The sequence below is a fragment of the Magnolia sinica genome, chromosome 10, assembly GCF_029962835.1.
Source record: "Magnolia sinica isolate HGM2019 chromosome 10, MsV1, whole genome shotgun sequence".
Taxonomy (NCBI): domain Eukaryota; kingdom Viridiplantae; phylum Streptophyta; class Magnoliopsida; order Magnoliales; family Magnoliaceae; genus Magnolia; species Magnolia sinica.
The window spans coordinates 85,718,974-85,737,848 of record NC_080582.1 but is presented as its reverse complement, the minus strand read 5'-3'; the positions used below and the strand labels follow the sequence as shown (position 1 = coordinate 85,737,848).

Sequence of the window (18,875 nt, the reverse complement as noted above, 5' to 3'; positions counted from 1 at the left end):
TAACTCTTGAGCCATATATGTTACAAAGCTTTCCGGCAATACTTATCATCCATTATACTGACCCAATTATGTATGGATCACAGCCCAAAAATTACCCTGAGAAGGCAATAGTAGCCATCAGATTTTTTTCCACTAATTTAATCTAACCATTGATTGAATAGAGCCATCAATTGAATGATCACGATTACTTGATCAATATGATCTTACAGGCATGGCCCATCCAAAGTGGGCCCCACAATTTATTTGGTCTGGATAGCCGTACAAGAGTGCCACATTTGTGGACGATGGGTCACCATGATTTTGAAAAAAGTGGTCAGCTATGATGGATTGGGCCTTTAATTCCAATGTATTGTTAGAAAATAAACCATGTGTTAGGTGATTACTGAGATTTTGCATGTAGGTAGGTAGAAAAAAACATGTTTTATTATTTGAAGGGGAATGCTCATACACAGGCATTCACTACCCTCCTCACGATGCATCTGCCCACCGTGTGGTGATTTGAAGCGTTCTCCTGGTGAGCCATCATGTGGATGGGCCATGTCCCAAAGATTAAATAGTGTGGGATTTCAAAGGCATCGGACAAGTGATCTGTAGAACGAACGGCTAGATCAGCGGTCTATATTGAACCATCAAAAATCCACAATTTCTGGGTGTTCTTAGTTTTATATTTAGTGTAATTTCTGGTTTATAGGGAATACACGTATTGATCCATCAGATCAACGGTCCTGATCACTTTTATTCCACGTGTATCTTACAGCGGTGGCTACATGGAACATTTGTGCAGCGTGCGCCATATCGTAGCAGTATCCTCTTGCATGGAATCTCGTCACGAGGATAAGTACAATGTACCAGGAAGGAATCCAAGTGTACTCGGACTCTTTGGACTTGGACAGTGGATTTGCAGCACGTACCAATGGTGGGCTTTGCAGCACATGTGATAACACGACATACATACGAGAGAAGTAACCGTTCATCAGGTAGGTCGTGCTATGAGTATTCCTGGAATAATCAATAAGTCAGCTTCATCAGCCTTTAATTCGCTTATCTAAGTTGAATGACCTGTCTTTGTTTTCCATTAGTTTTTGTGGGCCATCTGATCATTGGACCAACTGTAATTTTGGTTCAGAGAATGATGATAATGTGAAATATCATATTAACGGTCCGGATCTCGCACAAGTTTGATTTATTAGTATGTATTTCCACGATGCGACCCTTTTATTTCATGCGCGTGTTTACTCTCAGTATTACCAGGCTACAGAAATGAAGCAAATTAAACTCACTTACGAAAATACCCTTCTACCAAAATTTCATCTAAGTGATGAATGATACGCATTGCCTTGCATATATGAGAGAACGAATTAGGTGCGGCCCTTACCGTGGGCCCAGATTGATGTATGTATTCTATATCCAGGCCGTCCATCCTTTTTTCCAGCTCATTTTAGGGCATACTACCAAAAATTAAGCAGATCCAAATCTTAGGTGGACCACACCAAAAGAAAATTTGGTGATTGACCAAACCCTGGTTTTCGTGACCTTATCGACAGGTGGGATGGTAAATAAACATTACGTTGAGCCTTAGGAAGTTTTAACGGTGGAGTATTCAATCACCACTAAGTCCTATAATGGTCCACCTTAGATTTGGATCTGCTTCATTTTTATGCCAATCCCCTACCATGATTTAACAAAATGGATGGACGGTGTGGATATAGAATACATGCATCAAGATGGGCCCTACAGTAATGTATGTATTCTATATCTATGCACCGTGGAGAATATAAACTCAAATCGAACCGTTAATAATAGAAACCGACCTAGATGGATTGCAAACCTAAAATGATGTTACACCCAGATCCATAGCTCAAGTGGTAGACTGAGTGAAAGGTACCTCGTTTCAACAATGAGGTCTTGACATCGATTCTTAGTGGGGGTGGCTAACAGTGTTGTGTGAACTGACAGTGGGGTGTACTAACAAGCTAACAAAAAAAAAAAAAAAAACAGCTAAAATGGTGTTATCCCAATTTTGATTTGCATTGTAGTAAGCTGTTATTTGTGTTTTCCCTTCATTCAGCTATGTGGGACGTTATCGAGAGGTTGGATGGAAAATAAACATCGCAGTGGGCCCTAGGAAGTTTTAACGGTGGGTACTCAATCACCACTACTTTCTTGTGGTGTGGTCCACCTTAAGAGTTAGATCTACCTCATTTTTTGGACCATGCCCTAACATGAGCTGGAAAAACGAATGGACCTCATGTTTTGGACCATGCCCTAACATGAGCTGGAAAAACGAATGGACGGCGTGGATATACAACACATACATCGAGGTGGGCCACACGGACAGGAACTCACCTCCAAAACCTACCCCTACACAGTTACATGTGGGGCATGTTGGATTCCAGCTAAACAATCTGAACCGTCCGTTAGTCGAATACTGTCCTTCTGCTGCCATTCTATAAAAATCACAGCAATCAGACGGTCCTACACATCACTGATCGCAGCTATCTTCTAGAAATGATCTTTTCCTATGGTAGTTGCATAAACAAATCAGGTGGCATTACTGAAATTTCGGTAAACTTAAAGGTCATTTCCATGACAGTGATCCTTTAAATGGACGATGTTCCAACCAGCTAAAACTGGCAACAGCTATAGACCGCAGGAAGATAGAGAGAAAGAATCAGAGATGGAATATTCCGACGAAGATGTCGACGTCATCATCATCGGCGCCGGCATCATGGGCAGCTGTACGGCCTACGAGCTATCAAAGCGTCGCCTGAAAGTAATCCTCCTCGAGCAATTCGACTTCCTCCACCAGCGTGGATCCTCGCACGGCGAGTCGCGCACCATACGTACAACCTACCCGGAGGGATACTACTCCGGCATGGTCGTCGAGTCGGCCCGCCTATGGGAAGAAGCGGAGTCGGAGATCGGGTATCGGGTCTACACCAAGACCCCACAATTCGACATGGGCCCATCGGATAACAAGAGTCTCCAATCAGTGATCGAGAGTTGCCGGTCCAATTCAATACCCCATCGGATCCTTGACCGTCGGCAAGTTGCCGAGCAGTTCCGAGGGGCATTCGACATACCGGACGGTTGGATTGGATTGTCGACTGAGATGGGCGGTATAATCAGGCCCACGAAGGCTGTGTCCATGTTCCAGACGCTCGCGATCAGGCATGGGGCCCACCTGATGGACCATATGGAGGTGGTGGATATCAAGAAGGATGGTGGAGGGTGTGGTCGGATTCGGGTCTACACCGCTTGTGGGAAGATGTTATCGGGTAGGAAGTGTGTGGTGACCGTTGGTGCATGGATGAGAAAGTTAGTTAAAACGGTTATCGGCCTTGAGCTGCCTATCCAACCGTTGCACACCACCATATGCTACTGGAAGATCAAGGAGGGGTTAGAGGGCGATTTCTCGCTCGAGAGCGGCTTCCCGACGTTTGCAAGCTACGGTGATCCGTACATCTACGGCACGCCGGCATCAGAATTCCCGGGGCTGATCAAGATCGCGGTCCACGGAGGTTATCCGTGCGATCCAGACCGTAGAACTTGGGCCACAGACATGGGCCTGATGCAGAATGCCCTGTCACCATGGATCAAGAAGAGGTTCGGGGGGCGCGTCGAGTCCGGTGGGCCCGCCTTCACGCAGTCATGCATGTATTCCATGACCCCAGACGGCGATTTCGTGATCGACTTCCTCGGAGGCGAGTTTGGGCATGATGTGGTGGTCGCCGGGGGATTTTCCGGCCATGGGTTCAAGATGGGCCCAGTTGTGGGGAGGATTGTATCAGACCTGGTCCTTGATGATGAAGCCCAAGGGGTGGACCTCAGCTACTTCAGGTTGGGAAGGTTTGAGGAGAATCCAAAGGGGAATGTGAAGGAGTTTGAGGACCAGGTCTCTTCTCACGTGCATCCATAGGGGGACTGATCAAACATACTATTTGGTTATGGTGGCACACGTGTGGACTTTGATTCAGGCACGTGTGCCCAACAACGCATGTGGACAGTTGGATCTTTCTGTTTGGCATTCTGGGTCTATGTGGGGGCCATTAGTGCCCAATTGCATGTGGATGGTTGAGTCTTTATGTTTGGCATTTTGGGGCCATTTGGGTTTATATCCTTTGTTTTTTGTTCCCATCCATGCATTGTTTTTATGTGGGCTTTCTTTCTTCAGTGATACCAACACCAACTCAAAAGTGTAGAGTTTTATTCATGGAATAGGAAATGATTTAGGTAGTGTTTGGATGTAGGAGCTAATAGCGTTTAGCAAGATTGCAGTGTTAGCAGATTGTGATTTGTGTTTGGGGCAGTGCTGAAATGGAACCGTACTTTGCCAGCTAACATGTTCGGGAAGTTCCACCAGTTTTTTTTTTTTTTTTGTTTGTTTGTTTTTTACTAAACGACACGGACATTTTAAAAGCATATGGAACATGCTTGAGATAACCAGATAAAATATCCTGGGCTATTTATTTTCTTTTATATTTTATTTTTATTTTCTAGAAAAATCGAGTCCAAGAGCCACCTGATTATTACATCGGCCTGATTTTTGGGTTGTCTGATCTTCTATTGGATGGATTGGATGTGATACACACAACAACAATGTGGGCCCCATAATGCTTGAGTCCACTTCTTAGATAAGATAGATCAAACCATTTCAGTTGTCCACCACTAAGAATCCTACTTGGAGGGCTTCCAAAAATTCCGGGCATTATTTGTTAAAAATCAGAATTCTTGAAGAATTTTGTACAAAGATCTTCACATTTTTCACGGTGTTCCTGTCCTTTTTTAAGGTCGGGTAAATCACAGGGAGGGAAATCAAACTCGGGTCTATGGGGAGCAAACCCACGGCACTAAAGGTCACATACTTCCATGGATCTCTTGTATTTCCGATGCTCAATGGCTAGTCTGCACTCTTTGGATTTTTAAGAAGCCAAGGGGTCTTTTGGCACCATGGATTTTGGGGGGGAGGATTTCAAATTCCCTCATAAAGTAACTGGGGGTTTCAAATCCAAGTTGAAAGCTTAGATTACATCTAAAATCCTTCCAAGAGTTGCATGTGTAACATGTGTATCACTAGGCTATTGATCTATTGGGCACATGGCCCACCGATGATATCCCCAAACAATCATATTATCAAACGCATCAATATAATTACTTTAATATGATGATTTGCGCCATCCAAACATTGTCCATGTAAATTAACAGTTAAAAGTTGTTGGTTAGTGACTCAGATGTGATCTTGAGCTTGTGGCCCATCCGAGACTTGGAATTTCATCATTTTCAGGCAAAGTATATATTTCAACGAACTTATTACAACCATTGTGTCAAACATTACATATGTACACTAATTAGAGATATTAAAGTTGATTTAGTAATTAAATTCAAACCCCTATAAATATACCATGCATAGCTACTTTTGGATTATAGGGATTTTGAATCCAGGGTGTCAAACATAACAGGAGGATTTCAAATCCAGGGGTTCGGAATCTATGCTCCCAAACAGGCCCTAAAGCAAGGGAACGTGGAGGGAACGTCAGCTGTATGCAACACGCAGAGTATGGGTCCTACCCTATTAAAGTTAGTCATGATTTTCTTAGACTTTGGTTTGTTTGAAACGAAGAAGATAAAAGTGCAAGAAGAAGCTGATGATAGTTGTGTGATAGCTATAGATGGAAAGAATCTATATATAGCTATCACACAACCATCATCTGCATTACACTGTATTTTGATGGGAGCCATGAGCCGACACGCCAACAGCGTAGGAGCTGTGTTGATTTCTCCAGAGCAGACCATCCTTTTCCTGTTTCACATCAAAAATTGAAGTCAGACACTACATCTTTCGATCATGAACCGTTGCCTCTTGACAGTTCCCCTTCCTAGAACTGCAACCACTAATGTAAGCATGTCATGTACCTCAACCTCTAGTGGGGCCCACTGTAGATTGGCCATACATCTACAGTAGGTCCCACAAATGGGGTGGTTCAAATTTGAGGTCCAATGCCACACTGCCACAGTAGGGGAGGCAACTTGCAGTGTAGTTGTATATAGCCCAGCACACTACCTTCCTCTGCAACATTTCACTAAAATAAGAAAAGGTAGTATCTTCATCACAGTTTTAAAAACTTGGAAACTCGATTCGCTTGGTTGATTTTTATTTTTATTTTCCACATCTTGATCTCCAAGCCTCGATTACATTCAATATTTAAAATTTACAGCATTGTCGAACCAGGTCGATAATTTCCGAGAGAGTCAATTGAGTCTTCGGTCTAATTTCTCTTTGTTGTTGTTGCATGATGAAGCCTGACGCGGTCGACTTGACTCGACTTTCGCCGAGTCGAGCCGGGTTTTTTCAAGGGGGAATGATCATATACGTTTACATATGTTAGTGCTGTGTTGGGTCCACTGTGTTGTGCGATTGGCATCCAGCACATCTATTAGATGCACCCCCCAAAATGCTAAGCCCGAGTCCCCATCGATCCTTATCCATAACTCAGGTGGGCCACACCAAAGGGAACACCGGGGGACATTGAGGAGGGGGGTATCCACCATAGAAATGTCTAGATGACATGTGGGGTCCACCGTGCTGTGTATATGTCATCCAACTCAGTCATCAGGTTTGACCACCAGGATGAAGAATCAAAATTCATAGGATGAATACATTCCTGCCTGTGGTGTGTGAATTTTTGATAGGACGGTTCTTGGGAGTGCCATGTGGAGGCACACCATATGCCGGGTTTGGCTTCCACATACACATCAAGGGTGGGCCCCGTAGCTCGAACTACTACTGAACGCATGTGATCATCCCCCTCCTTCAAGTTTCCAAACAGAAGGATCAAATTCATAGGATGATTTTAGCTCTATTTTCCAAAGAAATCAAACAATCAAGCAAAGAAAAAGCAGTTACAAATGCAGGAAAATGAAAGCGGAAAATTTCCATTCTATCCTCTCTCTATAAAGAGGATGTTCCTACTTCCAAAATCATACATGAGCATGCATCGTCACCACCCATATTTGGCTTGTGTCTCTGCCTTTGTTAGGAAGCCTTTGGCACGCCGCTCTGCAAGCTCCATCTCCTTCTGCTTCATGTCGAAGAACAGGGATCCGATCTGGTGCTTTCTTTTGTGCAGCTTTGAAGGTTTTCCCTTGCTGGATGAGACAGGCTGCAGCAGAAAAATGTTCATTTTGTGCAGTTGTCATTGCCCCACAAAAGTTTATTGATCTAAGATCATATACCTGTGATGAAATGAATGTGATTTGAGAAATGGGATGGCTATTCATCTGAGTAAAAGCTTGGATCCTACCCACCCCACTCATGTCAAGTGTTGATGAGATCCATGCTGCGGGTCTGTTGTGTTGTTTCATGGCCTAAAAATCAGGTTGGTCTAGTCACTGGGGGACAGCGTGTATGATAAAATGCGTGATTAAAGAAAAAATGACGAGTGCAAATCCACATTGGATATGGGTTGCCTCTGCCTGATAGATTGTCTGGCCTATTTTCAGCATATGACACATGGTGGGGCTGACATGATGAGCCACCTGGATCTGGCTCCTTGGCATGTGTGGGGGGAGAGAGTATGATTTGAAATCCTACTTGGGTGAGTAGCTTTTGCACTTCTCAAACAATAATGAGCCTCTTGGCATGGATTGAGCATGCAACCCATATGTATTTAATAACATGATTCTAAGACACAGTGGGAAGAAGATTGAATCTGAATGCAAAATCACGACTTGGATGGATCAAATCAAAGTTTAAAATGGGATAAAGATTCATAATTTACAACTTTCTTTCTTTCTTTCTTTCCCTCTCTCTCTCTCTCTTTTAAAAGAGATACCATGAAAAGCTATTAAAATACCCCAAATATGAAGGCAATAGTATAGAACCAAATCAACCACCTCCAAATCCTAATCATTTCTGAACATTGCAGGAGTGATAAACATTATAGATCATCTGGAATAACCAATATTTCAAAGAAGCTAGCCTCAGTAAACAGTCATTGCCATTCAATATAACCTCTTCTTCAAAGAAGCTGGTCAAGCCAATTTTAGAGCATGATGTTTGCCTTGCATAAGAGCCTGGCATGTAAGATTTAGTAACTGTGGCCTGCTCTATCAATGAAAGAACATTCATGCATACTTAATGCACATGCAAGTATGTTAAATGTTCCACAAGTTATATGGGAGCATCATGCAAACAAGAAGTCAGGGTCTGAAATCCATCAAGCTTGGATTCCTACGGCACAAGATGGAAGCCAGGAAGCCTAGGAAGAAAGAAAAGAGAAAAGATGCAATGAGAAAAGAGAACCCACACTCATCCTAGGAAGATACCTCATTTCAACACTGAGGTCTTGGTATCAATTCCCTTGTGGGGGTGGCTGACAGTGAAGTGACAACTGACAGTGGGGGTGTGTACTAACAAGCTAACTGAAAGAAAAGAAAAGAAAAATCCTAGGAAAAGGATGTTCATAGCAATGTTGTGAAAACCGTTATCGTATCGGAAATTGAAATAGGGATTTAATCGCATCGAATCACAAATTCTAGCAAAAATTGTAAGATTTTTTCTGATTTCTTTTAAAATTAGCAAAAGCATCTGAAAAAAAAATAAAAAATTAAATAAATCAGAAAAGATTAAAAACTCATCAATCAACCATTTCCCATCATGCAACAAAAAAGTAATACATATCATGATATTATCAATTGAGAACATGTACATGGTATACATGTCATGATTCATGATAGTAAAGGATTCGTCTTTTCCTTTGTTTTCTTTTGTTATCTTTAAAAAATTTATATATAAAATAATAATAATAATAAATCCTTAAAAATGATGTCCTTTAATAATTTTGTTCTTTTGTACCTTTCTTGAGTGTAGAATCATGTTAGAAAAAATTGCATTCGATACCATTGAAAAGATGTCTTGATGTCTTCGTTACAGGTTTGTGAATATCAAAATTCCCAAATCTCTTTATCCCTTGGATTCGTTTTTTTTAAAATAAAATAAAAATTACCTTAAAATGATATAAAAGTCCTTTAATAATCTCTCTCTCTCTCTCTCTCTCTCTCTCTCTCTCTCTCTCTCTCAAGAAAATGAGGATATTTTTAAATAGGAGAGTGCCTTTCCATGTTTTATAGGCAAAAAGGTAAAAAAGAATGAAGAAAAAATTGAGTAAAATTTTAAAAAATTGATTTTCTAAGGAATTTTTTGGCCCATTTATGTAGTCTATGATTATCGTACTATCGTATGACTCAATACAATTCGCATGAAGGTCATACAATTATTTAATATTTGCAATTTGGGTGTACAATTCAAATTGTACAACCATACGCTATGAAATGAATTGTAAAATCCATGTCGTGAATCTTACATTCTGATAACATTGGTTCATAGGATGACTGTAGCTGAAATGAGGATGCTGAGATGGATGAGTGGCAAAACGAGGAATGATATAATTAGAAATGAAGGCATTCGAGGGAACTTGGGAGTAGCACTAATATGTAATAAGATGAGGGAAAGTAGACTTAGATGGTCTATTAATGTGCAACAGAAACCAAGAACCGCACCAATTAAGAGTGAGTTGGTACAAGTTGAAGGATCTAAATGGGCAAAGGGAAGGTGCAAAAGGACGTGGATGGAGGTAGTGAGAAAGGACTTGATGACCTTAGGTCTAGCTCAAGGTATAGCCCTTGATAGAGTGGAATGGAGGGAATAAGATTCATGTAGCTGACCCTAAAGAAATCGGATAAGGCTTAGATGATGATGATACAACAAGGAACCGATAATGAGTGATCCTCTTGTAGTCTCATCACTCCCTCTCTAGAAAGCATTAACTTCTTTTTTTTAAGAGTAACAATAAATTTATTAAAGGGCACCAAGATGGCATGAAAACAACAACCGAAGAAAAATAAATAAATAAATCTTCAATAGATTTTATACAAGCGCGCCACCCCCCCCCCCCCAAAAAAAAAAAAACAAAAAAAAAAACACACACACACACACACACCCCCAAATCGGCCAAAATGACGCCAGCAAAACCAATCTCCAATCATTTGCCTCCCTAGCCCCACTCCATGCCAAACTGAATGAAGCTCTTCAACCAATTATGACATTACTCAGGACATGTCAAAAAATCTAAAGAAACAAATCCACGTCCATTGTGTGAGCGTACAATGGATGAAAATATGATCAATTGTCTTAGTGACCACCATGCACATCACGCACATATTGGGCAGCACCATTAATCTTCTTTGAAGATTGGTCAAGACTCTATTTCTTTTGACTTGCCACCCGAAGATTGCAACTTTCGAGAGGGGCTCATAATGCCATGCATAAGTCGTGTGTGCTCAAGATCCCACCCCATCTGAAGATTGAAGGTCAAAGTAAAACCGGACCGAGAAGCAACTCAAATTATACTTTAACCATATCATCTTGTCCCAGTCTTCTCTCACCAAAAAGCATTGATGGAGACAATCAAGAAGCCTCAAAAACTCCTCCACTTTCTCATCTAGCGTATTTTTTGACAAGGCAGGACACCCCCTGGTAAGCAAGGTAGAGAGGGGATTCCTCGAGCCACACATCCTCTCAAAATCGAATTTAGCCTTTAACCTAGAGATCCCCTTCCATAACCATGAAGCTCTATTGAGAGAAGAGTCTTTAAGTCACAATCCTCCTTATTAGCTTTGATTTAGGGGTTCCAGCCCTTGCCTCAGTGGTATACTTTGAGGAGTTCCAACACGAGGTCTTGGGTTCAAAACTCATAGGTGCTGAAATCCCACTACGGCGTGCGTGGGTGTGTGTCAGGTGCGTGTAAATAAATAAATTAATTAATTAAAAAAAAAAATCATCCTTATTAGAGCCTATACTTTCCTGTGATAACCACTCTCCACAAGGAGTCCTCTACCCCGAATAGCTATAACCATTTTCCAAAGGAGGGGGCATGATGCAGAGACATGTGATGACCTAATCCTAGAGGCATGTGTAATCAGGTTAAAGAATGTTCAAATAAATACACGAATCAACTAACCGTTTCCAATCAAAGGGATTAGGTAAAATTCAATACAAAGATGAGGTCATTCGGTCAGGATCATGCCCCTTAGCATAAAATCACGTATACAATAAAAAGGGAGGACCTATGGATATGAATATATCCCAGATCTAGCGTAAGTCAGTCCACGGTCAAGTTTGAATTTGATTCTACTGACTAACCATCCCTATTTTCTGTTCAAACTAGAAAGAGGGTATCCAGAGAGGAACGAAAGGGGTGAAGAATGAAGGGTTCGAGATGAAGAAAGTACGGGTCCTTTTGTCGTCAAAAGAAAATGAGGATGATTCTTACCTTTTCCTGCACCTCGAAGATTTAGAAAGAATGAAACTTGAAATCGGGGTGAAATCCTCAACACCCAAGGGCCAATTCTGAAACCCTAATCTCTTGAATAAAGAGGAAGAAAAGAGACGAATTTTTATTCATTCAATAATAATGAAAATAGGGTTTCTCGCAACGTATATATAAGCTATGGAAAAAGTAAAAGTGCACTAAAGCCCCTGAAAATAAGAAAAAAGAACAAAAATGCCTAAAACTAAAACACTCGTGTGGTAGGGTGTGAAATCCGACCCATGGATCTATGGTCAGGGTGCGGTCATGCCGCTCTTACACTCATAATGCGTCAGAAAATGGGTCCGATTGACCCAACATCCATCCACATCAACTCCTCCACTTTGATACTCTGTCGACGACGCCTCCTCCTCTGATACACTCTAAAGGGTGCATCACTGATGTCCGCATCAGGGCACTACCCCCCAGTGACCCCCAGTGAGCTCAGCGCATAGCTCGACCTGTAAAAGTGTTGGCTAGATGAACAACACACCTCTGATGATCAGGCTCCGTAGATCCTAACATTAATTTGTCCACTAGCTTCACAAAAAAGGATTATATCTTTGGCGAACTGGAGATGGGAGAATGGGGGATTCGCCTTATCCATCCTAAACCCATGGATGAGGCTTGCCTCTTATACTTAAAATAACATCTTGCTCAAAGATTCAGTCACCATATTGAATGGGAAGGTAGAGAGGGGTTTACCTGGCTGAATTCCCCCCAATGGCTTGAAGAAACCTTTGGGGAGCTCATTGACCAAAACCGAGAATCTAGCCGAATGGACGCACTTCCTCATCCAACCCCTCTCACTTCGACCCGCATTCATCTGGACCAGCAAATTATCCAGGAGGTTTTAGTTGACATGATTGTAAGCCTTCTCTTTGTCCAACTTGCAAACAATACCTTTAACTCTCTCATTGTACCGAGAGTCAACATACTTGTGGGCCATTAATGCGCTATATAACATATGTATGCCTGCAATAAACGCACCCTGGTTCTTGGAGATGACACTAGCCAAGATAGCCCTAAATCTGGTAACCAACGTTTTTGCAAGAATCTTATATGGCCCCCTAATCAAACTAATCGGCCTCAAGTCCTACAAGATGGCCGCCCCTGACATCTTCGAAATAATGGCAATGAAGGACATTCCTAACTCTAACAACAAGTGACCCCTAGCAAAGAACTCCGCAATGAAGTTCATGACATCACCTTTCGCCACTTCCCAAAATTCTTGGAAGAAAGCCAATGAGAAACTACAGGGGCCCGAGGACACAAATCAAGCATGATTGATAGATTAGGGCCTGTAACATATAAATAAAAAGAGAGATGGAAAACTGAATAAAAAAGTAATGGTTACCCCTTCTTCTGATATTTCCAAAATGGTCAACTTCGCTTTATTCATTGAATCCTACTCAAATTTTGAGTTTTGATCCTCGGAATAGGCCTGGATCTAGTTTAAATTTAGTTTCTAGGCTTCGTTTATGGTTGAAATGAAGAAAGACATGGGAAAATGACAAACTGGAAATGAAAATTGACAAAATTTGGATATAATAATTTTCAAAATGGGTCCTTTATAGCTGCATCAGCACCTATAACGGTGCCGATATGGAGTGTATCAGCCCGCATCAACCATTACAGCCCTTTTTTTCATAACAGGCCAACTCACTCCCATATCACATAATGGGGTTGACCATTTCCTTTCAGCATCGCCAATACGTAACCGTCTTTTTAATTCCATGGTTATAATTGAGGAATAGGACAAGAAGTAAATGGTCAAGTCATGTGAACTTGAATTAATAGTTCATTCCCTAGCAGGTTTTCTTCCTTTTTGAGCTTAAAACAATAAACTCACTCTCCGAGCAATGAGGTCTCAGTGTGTGCATGCATATGTCAAGAAGATCAATTGCATGTTTTTTTTGCTGAGTTATTGCTCACCTGTTTACCTATAAAACTGATATTATATATGACTTTGGTCAAGTTTTTCCAGGTGTGTGATCCTCCTTTTATTCTTCAAGGTTTTGACAATTGACAGATCAATAATGTAAGCAAGTAGCTGCAGTTTAAAAAGCAGCTTCGATCGACCTAGAGTAATGCCTTCTTCATGGATGAAACACAGTTAGGGTTTCGTGACAGAAATTTCTTGAAGTGGAAGACCAGAAATGGATGTATTCTTAAAATTAGGACTAGAGATGTGGGTCAAACCGATCTCCTACGAGTCACCACTCACTAGTTAGGTAGATTCAAATAGACCCACTTGCACTGATAGATCCTTCTTTTATTCTTCAAGATTTCAACAGATCAAGCATGTACGAGAGGTACCAAGCTGCCAACTCGCCAGGGTCGAGTTTTTCCAAGACGGGGAGAGATGATAGGGGCCTAAAAGTCTACAAAAGGAGAACCAAGGTCGGGGTGGGACCCACGAGTCTTCTCCAAGCTCCACAAGCCAACCAACCACTGTTACGATCCAATTAGGTGGTGCGGTTGGGCCCCCTTGAGCCCAATAAGTGCATGTGTGCTTTTTGTTAAGTAGAGTCTTTTGCAGGGGGTATTTTTGTAATAAGTCTTTTGCAGTTGTGTTTCTGTAATATGTTTCTTATGTCAATCGGGAAGTCTTATATAGGATTTTCTTGGGGAAAACGAAAGACATTGTAAGCTGATTTTTTGTTAACAAAAGAATTTTTCCCTAGTAAAGGTGCCGACTCCTCTTCCTCGTCTTGGTGCTGACTTCGAGACCACCACCGGTGCTGACTCCGGTGAGATCTATCCCCTCTCCTACTCTAATCCCATATTCTAATCTCCCACATTCTTCTTCTTTCTTTCTAATCCTCACATCTTTTCCTTAAAACCTTTAAATCTTCGTCCTTTCTCTTTATTTCTTTACTCTTGTTGTCGTCCGCTATCAATGTCCCACCCAATACTATCCTGTAGGCACTCCACAATCAAAACAATGACCACTTCGTTTTGTAAACATAGGTGGAGCCCTTGATTGGAGAGGGTACACAATTAAAATTATCACAAGAAGGCAAGCAACGGTCTAGATTGGGCCGAAACTTTGTGTCGGATGCTGAGTGTCGGTTTTGCTCAAAGTTGGTGAGCGCTCCACCAGAGGCACGATTTTTGCACTGGCTCGACTCATTTGCTCGTTGGTTTGGCTCGCTCGCTCTCTTGTTAGTTCGCTTTCCCCAAGCCTAGGAGGCACAATTTTTGCACTAGCTCGACTCGTTTGTTCGTTGGTTCGGTCATTGGTTCGGCTCACTTGTTAGTTCGCTTTCCCCAAGCCTATGACTCAGCACTCCATCCCAGGCTCGGTTGCTTGTGTCTCTTCAGCAGTAGTTCAATTTGCTCAACCCTAGCATTGATGCCAAAGTTCAGGCTCGAAGCAACCGAACCATGACACACAACCTTACGTGTCCCTTCCTCAAACGTCTATAAAAGGGACCCCACCCTCACAACTAAAGGGAATAGAGGAGCTCCCAAGGAGTTTTGGGCGAGAGAGTTTAGCAGGGGGAGTAGTGACAAAAAGAGAAGGAAAGTGCAAAACAAAGGCAGAGCTTCTTCCCTTGACCTCTGCCATCCAAAAGCCAGGTCCTGTTTATTCTTTCAATCTCTTCCATTCTTTCAATCTCTTCAGTCTATTTCAACTTTAAAGCCAATGTTGTATTCTCGATCTATCATTTTCCAGTTTATATATTGAAACCCTACTGCTTTCAATACCTAAGGTAGTAGGCTCTATTCTAATATCATGTAAAGCATGCTCTGTAGTTGCCTCTCTTAAGGATCTTCTGTATCAGAATACGTGACTTAAAAGAGTAACTAAAGACTCTGTATTCTTTTTCTTTTCCATACTTCTATCAGAAAACCCTTTTTTCTACTGTTCCCATTTCATTTCCAGTTTATCTTTTGTACCTTAGATATCTAAATCTTAATATTTTACTGGAAGTTCCTTGAATCCCCTTTGAAATGGTACAGCCTGGCAAAATAGAGACCTTATTTCACACGGACAGTAAAAGGGTGTCTAACCTCTTCCTTTTTTGTAACCGAGGCCTTTACCCAAAATCCATAGCGTAGATCCAACCAGGAGCCACTCGAGTTAGGAATTCTTCAGTTTTCCCAATCTCAAGGTGATATTCACGATTCTAGCCAAATGTGGATTCTTGAGCCTTTCTTTGGCTAATGGCGACTCCAAAACAGTGCTCAGTCAAACCATTCTATCAATCTTGAGAAAGATAGTGTACGACCCAGAACCATACTGGGTTATGGCAAACCAAGTGCACACCCTCTCGGGGCTTAGCATCCGGGGATACAAGTATGTTGCATTAAGGGTTACAAACGGTATAAGTATAATTATTAGCTTTTCTTCTCAACCCCTTTGCGAGGTTTGGGCATGGAGCTCTTAGCTATGGGTTCTGCTGGATTTGGATAGACTTCAGATCTGGGCCTTCATGTGCTACTGCCCGTATCAACCAAGTTCCTAAAAATCATTAACCTCTCTTCTCAACCCCTCTGTGAGGTTCGGGTATGGAGGTCTTAGCTATGGGTTTCACTAAATCTCGATAGACCTCGGATCTAGGCCTTCATATGCCATTGCCCATATCAACTGAGCATACAGTATTCATATATCTATCATTGCACATAAATATTTATATATACATCCCTTGTTTAACTCATGCAACCATTAAACGATTCGACCCGGACGCCTAGTGGGTAGCCTGGGGGAAAGTTTCCTTGAGCGTTCACACCTCCACATTCCACTTAATCACAATTCTTGATTATTATTATTTTTTTAAAGGACAGTTCCATAATTTTATTTTTTTATTTTTTTTAAGTGACGATTCTATATTGATAAGAGAAACAGATAACAAAAAGGAAAATCAACCCGCTGAGTTAGCGAGCAGATTACCCTCCTAAGAAAGATAAATTACAACCCTTTAGAGAGGCAACATTAGAGGCCCATTCCACCAATAGGAATTTCACCCTACTGACTAGAAAATCTGCCGATTTTGAAGTATCCCTGAAACATCTCCCATTTCTTTCTTCCCAAACTGTCCACCAGAAAGCGAGGAGGGACACTCTCCAAATCTCCTTTCTTTGGTTTCCTAAATCAGTGCCTTGCCATGCTGAGAGCAAACTCTCAGTGGAACGAGGGAAAGACCAAAGAATACCAAATAGAGGGAGGATAGCTGCCCATATTTGACTGACGAGCGGGCAATGAATGAAGAGGTGATGGATTGATTCCGTGTTAGCCATGCAGCACAAACAGACATTAGTGAGGACCATACCCCTTTTCCTCAAGTTATGGATTGTCAGGACCTTCTTCATTGCAACTAGCCACCCGAACACTGCTAACTTTGGAGGGGCTTTGAACTTCCAAACACGGTCTATCAGTTCTATAAGTTTTTAATAAAGTGAAATGCTTAAAGATTGAGATTAAGCAGTACGAAGTGTCGCTTTTGCAACATCAATCTAACGAGGAGAATTGGAACCCACCAACATTGGGATTCGGAGTCTAAAACAAGATGCATTGTACATGGGCACAGAAATCTCAATCACAAACACAAAAACAAGAAAAAAAAAAGTAAATCAGAGTATCGAAGTAGTAAAACACAAACAACTCAAAAAACAAAAACTCAGTTATTAAAAGAAAAAGAAAAAGAAAAAGAAATGAAGAGTGCAAGTCCCAAACCTGATAGGCAGGCCCAAAAGCTATCCCAGTCAGCTTAACCTGATCCTCTCTGGGCCTATTGCTAATCAACTCATCCTGCTTCACCTCGACTATATTTGAAGGAATCTCATTCCTCCCTCTCTTCCCCATCATTCTCCCAACACTCTCGACTGTTCCCGACGGTCCTGAGCCCATCACCACTGTCGACCCATCAGCCCAATTGCCCTCATAACTCTCATAATTCTCATTGCTCGCCCCCAAAGATCGATCAACCAAATTACCCTCATGACTTCCATAATTCCCATAATCCTCATTGCTCACCCCTGCGGACCCAACAACTGAACTAGGCTGAAAATTCCCATAATTGTCATAATTGCCATAATTTCCACCGCCCTCTCCCAATGACCCATCAACTGAATTACCCTCGAAATTCCCATAATTCACATAATTGCCACCGTTACCATTGCCTGTTCCCAACCCCACAGCAGCTGATGATGATTCATAATTCCCCATATTCTCGAAAGTACCACTTCCAGAGCCCAGCCTCGGCGCATCGACAGCTGCCGCAGGGGTGGTGGCTTCGACAGCGGATCTACGAGGTGGGGCCACGCCAAGGGAGTTCCTGGGAGGGGGGAGTATCGAGAAGAGGGATTTCGAAGAGGTGTTTTGGATTTGGTAGGGGATTTCCTTAGTGGGTTTTGCTTGTTCTTCATCGTCTTCGATGTCGGGATGTTGTGATTTGAGGAGCAATGGATTGAGAGGGGGTTTGAATTGGACAACCCTTTTGGGGGTGGGATCTGTAGAGGTGGAATTTGCAGGTTTTGGAGGGTGGGGTTTGGGAGGTGGGAGAGAGGAGAAGAAGGAGGATTTAGGGGGAGGAAGAGAGGAAAGGATGGAGGACGTTTTTGAGGGCTTTGGTGGGGGGAGAGAGAGGGGTTTTGAGGTGGGTTTGGAGGAAGTAGAGGATTCTCTCTCTTCCTCTTCTTCTTCTTCAGAGGCGTAGTTTGCTAACAAAGACTCCATGAGAGAGAGAGAGAGAGAGAGAGAGAGAGAGAGAGAGAGAGAATTTCGGGAGACGAGAGAGGGGCGACTCTCAGGTTTTCTTCCTTGTCTTCGCTTAAATGGGCCTCTGGTCCCAGCCCATGTAAGGCTGGGCTTAGAGTGCGTAAGAACCGGAATATGGTAGAGCTACATTGCACCGTTAGACGTGACAGGGTTATCTTCCAATCAGGATAGTTCGTCTACTGAAACCCACTACAGATTTAAATTTCTTCAAGATACGCATGGTTTGGATGATCCTATCTATTTGAATTTTGGCCTTTGAATCGACGGTGGAATTTTGGCCTTTGAATCGACGATGGAATTTTGGCCTTTGAATGGACGGTGGGAAAGAAAAACAGTTAATGGTCACTATTAAGCTCTTGAAAGTAGAGATAAGTGATGGCTACAGTTTTCTGATAATTATTATTTTTGAAAAATCAACGATCTATAATCTGGTCCACTAGTTGGACGGTCTGGATTGATGGATAACATAGCCATGTGTCATGTAGAGAGATGGATCTACTTTATTCCAGTACTTGAAAGCCCACAACGTAGGCTGTTCGGGTCTCCACCGGATTAGGTAGACTCAGGCCCGCACTGGGAGCGGATACGGTGGTGGGCCACACACCACTGACTTTAGTGGGACCCACCATGACGTATGTGTTACATCTACACTGTCCATCCATTTTTGGAGATCATTTTAGGGTATGATCTCAAAAATGAGATAGATTCAAATCTCAAGTAGACCACACTACATAAAGCAGTGGGGATTGAACGTCTACCATTGAAAACTTCTTAGGGGCTAC

At 42.1% G+C, this 18,875-nt stretch overlaps 2 protein-coding genes across 4 annotated transcripts; one reads left to right on the top strand and one right to left on the bottom strand.

Annotated features, from left to right (window-relative positions):
- The first annotated feature begins 2,614 nt into the window (after positions 1-2,614).
- On the top strand, positions 2,615-4,250 carry LOC131217272 (probable sarcosine oxidase). The gene has a single exon (XM_058212162.1). The coding sequence runs from the start codon at positions 2,678-2,680 to the stop codon at positions 3,917-3,919; it is 1,242 nt and encodes a 413-aa protein (XP_058068145.1). The 5' UTR covers positions 2,615-2,677; the 3' UTR covers positions 3,920-4,250.
- Positions 4,251-5,556: 1,306 nt separating this feature from the next.
- LOC131217271 (5'-3' exoribonuclease 2) lies at positions 5,557-18,100 on the bottom strand. 3 transcript variants are annotated; one of them, XM_058212158.1, is made up of 3 exons: positions 17,050-18,100; positions 6,985-7,233; positions 5,557-5,800 (listed from the first exon to the last, which is right to left on the bottom strand). In XM_058212158.1, the coding sequence occupies exons 1-3, from the start codon at positions 18,049-18,051 to the stop codon at positions 5,714-5,716; spliced, it is 1,338 nt and encodes a 445-aa protein (XP_058068141.1). In that variant the 5' UTR covers positions 18,052-18,100; the 3' UTR covers positions 5,557-5,713. The 3 variants fall into 3 exon arrangements, with proteins under 3 accessions (XP_058068141.1, XP_058068142.1, XP_058068144.1); XM_058212159.1 differs by having other exon boundaries at positions 6,985-7,160; positions 17,050-18,092; XM_058212161.1 differs by lacking the exon at positions 6,985-7,233 and having other exon boundaries at positions 17,050-18,098.
- Positions 18,101-18,875: the final 775 nt, after the last annotated feature.

Coding starts and splice junctions, on each gene's coding strand:
- LOC131217271 (XM_058212158.1), bottom strand. CDS start 18,051: ATGGAGTCTTTGTTAGCAAACTACGCCTCTGAAGAAGAAGAAGAGGAA. Junction 7,234..17,049: donor CTTTTGGGCCTGCCTATCAG/GTTTGGGACTTG, acceptor ATTTCATCACAG/GTATATGATCTTAGATCAAT. Junction 5,801..6,984: donor TGGTGACGATGCATGCTCAT/GTATGATTTTGG, acceptor GATGTGAAACAG/GAAAAGGATGGTCTGCTCTG.
- LOC131217272 (XM_058212162.1), top strand. CDS start 2,678: ATGGAATATTCCGACGAAGATGTCGACGTCATCATCATCGGCGCCGGC.